This window comes from Cryptomeria japonica, chromosome 3 (genome assembly GCF_030272615.1).
Source record: "Cryptomeria japonica chromosome 3, Sugi_1.0, whole genome shotgun sequence".
Taxonomy (NCBI): domain Eukaryota; kingdom Viridiplantae; phylum Streptophyta; class Pinopsida; order Cupressales; family Cupressaceae; genus Cryptomeria; species Cryptomeria japonica.
In genome coordinates this window covers 574,402,706-574,410,486 of record NC_081407.1, presented here as the reverse complement: position 1 = coordinate 574,410,486, position 7,781 = coordinate 574,402,706, and the positions used below count along the sequence as shown (strand labels likewise).

Genomic DNA, 7,781 nt, shown 5'->3' with positions numbered 1-7,781 from the left:
TTAACCTTCTCCTCCATATCCTGCTTCCATTTTATCTAATCCTTATCATAATCCTTCCTTTTCTCATCCGTTTGTTTCCCATTTTTTTCCAAGTTCTTAAAAAGTTCATATGTCCATCTGTCATATTCCAATCTAGCCTCAGTGAGTTTTTAAAGGTTATCCAGGAATAACCCTTTACCAGCACTTCCCTTATCCTCACTTAAACTGTCCTTAGTCAAATCCTACTCAAGTTCCTTGTTCTCCTCCCTCTCAGAATTCACATCTTTATCCTCATTATCCTTGTCTTCCACATCCACCATAGGTTTGTTGTTGTAATTGCCAGGGCTAGCAGTGTGGATTGAGTTGTCATTATCAAACTCATTCTCACCACCTTCATCCTCTACACCCACCTCCTCATCTTTCCAGTTGTCTTCACCATCAGAATCATTCATATCCATTTCACTGCCATCTTTTCCAATTTCCTCTGTATCATTATTTTCTTCATGGGTTTCCGTCCCAAAGGCATTATTACTTTTTTTGCTAGAGGTCGCCTTCTCCTTGCTGGATTCACCTCCTTCCAGATTTCTCTTGGCTTTCCCTAGAGAAGCGGATAACCTCTTATTTTCTAGCATGGTGAGGGTTTTATAGTGCTCATAAATGAGTAGCAAAATCCCGCAATGGAGAACCGGATTTGAGGGATTCTTACTGTGTTTATTGAGGGACCTGAAAAGATAGTAGGGCAGGGATACCCTTTTGTCATGTCTGAAATGGTTTAATAGAACAAAGTGATAAGTGTGGGCCCTGGAAAAGTGGCCCTCAATAGTTATATATTCTATTATGGCATTCAAAACCCAGCCCCAGATTTTCTTGATATTGGAGGCTTCATAGTAACCCCTTGTGGCTTTGCCAATTTTAGCCCTCTCTTTTTCCTTATGCGGGAAAAGATTAACCGCGTTGTTGGAAACTTTAAGGTCTCTAAAAAAATTAAGCCCTGAGTGGGGCATACCAGTCATAGTAGCTATGAGTCTCGTGTCCAATTTGAACTTTATCCCATAGATTTTAAAGGACCCATTACACCAATTTTCAGAAATTTTGGAAACAGCGAGATTTACCCTACCTTTGTCATAATCCACCAGCTTCTCCATAAAGCTTGTGAGGGACCCTTTTTCTAGCTTCACCCACACTTTCAACTCTATTTCTCTGCAAACTCAACACTTCTTTCCCATAGTTACTCAAAATTTTGAAAAGGATGACCCACAAAGTGTGCGAGGTAATATTAAAATTGGTTGGGATTCTGCCGCTTTGCCAAGTAATCATTACCTTTCCATCAAAGCATAAATTATTCATATACCCTATCATGATTATGTGGTCCTTCTCTCCCCATAAATCTGTCCTTTCTAAGGAGCTCTTTAATATTCATATTAATATCTTCCCCATGCCACATCATTTGAGAATCAAAATTAACTCCTAGGTTCGCCAGACAGTCCGCCACCATATTTTTCTCTCTAAAGGCATGTTGAATAATTATTTCTTTAAAACTGGCGATGATTTACCTAGCTTTCAAAATAATATTTTCAATTGACCATGATGGCTCAGACTCCCCCTTCAAACACTTAATAATATTAAGTGAATCTCCCTCAAGCCATACTTTATCATGATTAAGGTTCTTAGCTATAATTAGGGTATTCAGTGCAACTGAGGCTTCGGCAAAATGACTAGTTTGACTCTCCAAAGGACCAGCCACCACCACTATGCAACTTCCAGCAAAATTCCTGACAATGCCCCCATATCCAGCTTTACCCGGGTTAACCTTAGAGGCCCCATCAAAGTTAGCCTTAATCCATCCCTGAGGAGGAAAGCACCAAACTAGAACTTCTCTTCCCTTCTCCTTACTAGGTATGGTAGTAGAGAGATTCCACCTGTCATTGAAGTCATCTTTAGCAGTTGGTCCATTATCAGTACCATAGATACATTCAAATATGCTCCTATAAATTTTATCCACCACCACTTCAGGAATGGCACTTTTATCCCTAAAAATCCTATTGTTGCGCTCTTTCCATATATTCCAGATAACATTCGGGAGAGTAAGTTTCCAAGTCTCCACAATCTTTAGATTGGAATTAGGGCAATGCCATTGCTATTAAGATTCCCCTAGAGAATTCGGAAAAACCCAGCTCAATTTCCACCTGCTTAAGATGATTTTCCAGATTTCCTGACTAAATGTACACTGATTAAGAATATGGCAAGCAGTCTCTTCTTCCCTGCAACAAAGAGAACATATATTAGGAAAAACAAAACCTCTCTTTTGAAGGTTGTCCAGAGTTAAAACCTTGTTTTGGATGAAAATCCAAAAAAAGATATTAACCTTAGGAACTAACTTCTTGTTCCAGACTTTAGCCCAAATAGGAATTTCTTCCACAACTTCATTTTGGATAGCCACAGCTAAGGACATAGAATATTTCCCATCTGGGGTTTCCCTCCATATCAATATGTCTTCTTTGTTGTCTCTAGGAACTTTAGCAGAGAGAGCAATCTTAAGGAACTTTAGCTCCGGACACTGCTGGCTAAAATCAATCCATTTCCCATTTCTCCAATAGTCTCTGACCAACTCCCCAAACCTGCTTTTGAACCAATCTTTCCAGTCATTAAGGATTGGAAATTCCTCCAGAGGTTTATCCATTATCCACCTATCTTCCCAAAATCTTATACTCCTGCCATCCCCCAGATTCCACATTTGACCAGCAGCGGCCCAACTTTTAGCCGATTGGACTGCATTCCATATTGCAGAACCTTCAACAATAAAAGATTCATCTAAAAATTCTTCCTCAGAAGGTTGCATAAGAAGATATTTAATTTTCTAGATTAAATTCCATTCTCTTTCCTCCCCTTTCATTCTCCAAATTTGTTTAGCTAGTAAAGCGTTATTCATAGAACTAATATTCCTTAAGCCCAACCCCCCTGAGGCCTTAGGAGAACAAATTTTATTCCAGGCAATAAGGGGAATTTTGTTTTTGACTTCCACCCCTGACCAAAGAAACTTTTTTTGGATTCTTTCAATAGCTTCCGCAAACTTTCTAGGGGTTTTGAACAAACTGAGAGCATAAACAGGCAAGTTTTGGAGAGTAGCTTTGAGCAGAGTAACTTTGCCCGCTTGACTTAGGACTGCCCCTTTCCAACCAACCAATTTTGAGTTAAATCTATCCACCAACTTATTCCAAAAATTATCCGCAGGCTTAATACACAGAGGAAGCCCCAAATAAGAAGAGGGAAGCTCAGCTATTTTACAGCCAAGAATTATTTCAATCCTTAATTATCTTTGAAAAGGGGTATTGATGAAGAACAAAGAGCTCTTATCCCAATTAATTTTTTGACCAGAGGCAGATTCATAAATATTCAACAAATTCTTCATATTTTTAGCTTCCCTAATGGTAGCTTCCCCCATAATGATAGAATCATCAACAAACTCTTCATGAGTACAAGTGAAATTGGATGAAGTGTTGAAATGTGGCGACTGATCAACAAAGTACTGTACACTCAGCACGTAAATTTGCATATAATTGTTAGTTCATATTTGCTTCGAATCTGCTTGAAACCCTAACATGAAGATGGTTTCAGACCTCTAAGATTGCCTTCTTCCACATTTTTAAAAATAAATCTACCCAGACTTTCAGCTAAAATAGTAAACAAAATAGGGGAAATGGGGTCCCCCTATCTAAGACCTCTAGAACTTTTGAAGAAACTTGAAGGGGATCCATTGACAATAACATCAGAAGAGGAAGTTTCAATAAGTTAAGAGCAAAGCTGAATAAAATTTTCACCAAAACCAAACGCTTTCATGATCCTTAAGAGAAACTGCCAATTCACTCTATCATAAGCTTTAGCCATATCTAACTTTAGAAAGAAACCCTGATTATTAGCTGCTTTCAAAGAATGGATATTTTCATGAACAGATATAATGGAGTCCAGAATCTGTCTACCTGGGACAAAACCATTCTATTGGACAGAGATAATTCTTGGAAGAATTTCCAGCAGTCTGGAAGTAAGAACCTTGGATAAGATCTTGTAAACAGAGTTACAAAGACTAATAGGTCTAAACTTATTGAGAGAGTCAGCTTCTGGGATCTTCAGAATTAGGACAATGAAGGTAGCATTCAGTTCTTTTAAAATCCTTCTAGAGCCAAAGAATTCTTTAACACCTTTACAAATGTCAGTCTCCACAATATGCCAAAATAACTGGAAGAAGAACTTGGAAAACCATCCGGTCCAGGAGACTTATCTCCATGGAAAAAACCGCCTTTTTGATTTCCTGATTAGAGGGAATTCGGGATAAATAGTTATTGTCTTCCACAGTCAGGGTGGAAGGAATAGCTTGCAACAGGATGTTTTGATTACTGGTCTCCAGGTTATCCACTTTTCCCAAAAGGGTGCCAAAATACTCTAGAGCTTCCTTTCTAATATCATTGTCCTTCATTAAAATCCCTTTATTATAGGATAATCTAGATATCCTGTTAGCTGCCCTATGCTTAAGAGCGGTTAAGTGAAAAAACTGGGTATTTTTATCACCTTCCTTCAAGTATAAGGCTCTAGATCTTTGTCTCCAGAACATCTCTTCATTAGAAATAATGGTGTGGTATTTAGACAACAGACCATTTTCCACAACCCTCAGTTCATCAAACAGCCCATTCTCTTGGATTCTATCCTGAACATCTTTTATTTCAGTTTTAATTTGAATTTTACTCTTGAAGATATCCCCAAAAATCTCTTTATTCTAGATTTTAATTTTAGCCTTTATAATATTGATCTTTTTAGCTATTCTAAAGAGAGTCGTACCCTCAACCTTAGAATTACACCATTCAGCAACACAAGCTTCCAAGGAAGGATGGGATAACCACACTTTTTCAAATCTAAAAGGGAAGTTTCTCTTAGCCGAAAAAGAGTTGGCAATAAAAGAGATTGGAAAATGATCTGAACCAATTTTGATAACAGATGCAAGAGAACAACTATACTTGGCTAACCATTCAGGAGAAATTAAGGTTCTATCTAACTTAACTTGAATCAGGTCAGCTCTGGTTCTTCTATTAGTCCAGGTATAGTTAATCCCTTAAAGATCCACATCCATAAGAGCTTGATCATTAATGAACTCCATAAGGTCTTGTTTACCATCAAGCTACAAGGGGAGACCTCCCATCTTCTCTTCCTCTTTTAGCAGAGTATTGAAATCTCCCATTATTATCCAACTTTGATCAGCAAACTTAAGTTTGTCTTCAGCAAGGCTTCTCCCAGTTTTGGTATTAGGCGCATAGACATTAGTTAACACCCATGCAAAGTTATCCTTGATATGCTCAAGCTGCACAGAGTTCCTATTAAAAGCAGAGATGATTTCCTTACCTTTAATAGTTTTTTTGTTCCAAAAAATCGCTATTCCTCCAGAAGCTCCCTCCGAACTAGATCCTATAACTCCATTATTTTTAAAAATTCTAATCTTTTCCACTTTATCCTTACACATCTTGATTTCCTGAATAAGGACCACATCTGGTTTATGATCTTTTATGATGTTTCGTAACACATCCTACTTATGAGGGGCATTCAACCCTCTGATATTCAAGGATTACCTTCATACTTTAACCAGAGATAGGGCTGACTCGATGGAACATTGTGTTCCATCAGCATGGTTCTTCCAGCTTTCCTGTTCCCTCTGATGTTTTAGAGATGGTCTCCCCTGCTTTTTGTTTTGACTTCCAACATCTGCCTTTTTCTTATTCTTGCTTCTAGTTGAGATACCTCCATTGGGTTCCTCCTTATTCGATTTACCCTCTTTCGTACCAATAATCCTAAGATTTCCTTCCAAGATATCCATTACCACACCATGTAATGGGGTTTTACATTGGAGAGGCTTTGGGCTTCCATTGGTTAGAAGCAATAAGGGCTCAATATTAGAAGGGTTAAACTCTTGAGCTTCATTGAAATTTTCCTCAATTGATTTTGAGAAAGAAGAAACAGGCACAGCTTCTTTGGGACTTACCACTTCCTTCTCCTGACTGATAGAACCAACCTCCTGGTCCTCTGGATCATTTTTGTTGTTTAACTCTCTTCCTTGCTCCCCTTCTTTAGTATTCTCTGTTTGGTTATTAGAGCAGACACAATCCTGATTTTCATTATTACTGTTCTCACCCTTCTTAACCTCATTTTCTGGTTCCATTACTTCCTTATTTGGATCACACTCAACTGATGGGTCTCCTTTTTTCTCAATCATTTGCCATTTCTTTTTATAATTCACATTGTTGTCAGTCTTGTTTTCCTTACTTTTCTTAAGCGGACATGATTTTGCCCAATGCCCCAATTTTTTGCAATGGAAACAGGCAAACGGGAGCGATTCATATTCGATAGCTTGGGTTCATTTCCCTAATTTAGAAATAATCTCAATTGATTGGGGCATATCCGTCATTTGATTAACATTTACACATATGCGAGCAAAGACTAACCTTGATTTAGCAGTCGTCATTGGGTCAATCGAAAGAAGTTCTCCAAAAGAGTTTGCAATACCCTTAAAGACTTCCTCATTCCAGAATTCCAGCAGAAGACACAGGAGGCGTGTCTAGATAGGCGCCAATACAAAGAAGGATTCATCAAGGGAAAGGTTAGGGACCCATTTCTGAAGAGCCAAAGTTGACTTGTCGAACATCCATGGACCTTCATATAGAGCCTTATTCATATCTTCTTCAGAGTTAAAAGCAAAGGAAAAAAAACCCCTGGGCAACGCTGCCACATCCACTTGACCTTTTAAAACCCATTTCCTCCTTATGAAATTCCTAACAACATCAATGTTAGGCCTAAAGCCAGCAAACTGACCAACTAAAGTCATAGTTAAACCAGCGATAGTCAAATCTACCAATTTGTCCGGAACAAAAATAGCAACCAACCCTGAAGCTGGATCAGAGACATTTGTAACTTCCGGAAGCCCTGATTTAGCCAGCGACTTCACTCCAAAAAGCGAAGACCATTTTTTTCCTTTACCTCTATCATGTGGGTCCCAAGTTTTGGAATCTTTGTCCTCCACTGATTTGACTGTATCCTTGTCTTCTTCTATACCTTGAGACACCTATCTGCTTGCCTGATTGCCAGTTCCGACCCCAGAGAGACTGCCTTCCCCAAGAAATCCGTCATTCCAAGATTTGAAATTTGGGATTCCCACTCGCCGGTCTCCTTGTCGCTCCGCACCCATTCTTGCTCCTTGTTGATGAACAACAACTGGTGTTAGATGATGTTATAGCGAAGGAACAAAGTGGTTTTTCACCAGGCAATTCAATAGCAGAAGCATCGTTGTTGCACATGAAACCATCCATACAACTAGGAAAGCTAGAATCCCCAACATGATCATCAAATTGGACATTCTTAAAGCTTATGATTTGGTAGATAGACACTTCCTCCTAAAAATTTTAAGCAAAATTGGATTTGATGATAATTGGATCAATTGGGTAGGTAGCTGCATTATAAACCCCAAACTCTTGGTACTAGTAAATGGGAAGGTGTAAGGATTATTCAACTCGATAGGAGGAATAAGGAAAGGTGATCCTCTATGTCATTTTATTTTCATAATCATGGTAGAGGCTCTAGGTAGGAGTATCAATAAAGCCAAGATTGGTGGGTTGTGTAAATGTATCTTAGCCACTCTGGGTGTGGAGCCAATAACTCACCAACAATTTTCTGATGACACCATTCTTTTTGGAGATGCATCAAGGAGTGAGGCTAGCAATATCAAGAAGTTATTGGATGGCTATAGTAAATCTTTAGGACAAAGCATT

The 7,781-nt window shown here is 38.6% G+C and overlaps 1 protein-coding gene across 1 annotated transcript; it reads right to left on the bottom strand.

The window, feature by feature from the left end:
• Positions 1–221: 221 nt before the first annotated feature.
• LOC131874263 (uncharacterized) lies at positions 222–6,232 on the bottom strand. The gene is made up of 2 exons (XM_059217552.1): positions 5,761–6,232; positions 222–604 (listed from the first exon to the last, which is right to left on the bottom strand). Exons 1-2 carry the CDS (start codon positions 6,230–6,232, stop codon positions 222–224), a joined length of 855 nt encoding a protein of 284 aa, XP_059073535.1.
• Between the last annotated feature and the right edge of the window lie 1,549 nt (positions 6,233–7,781).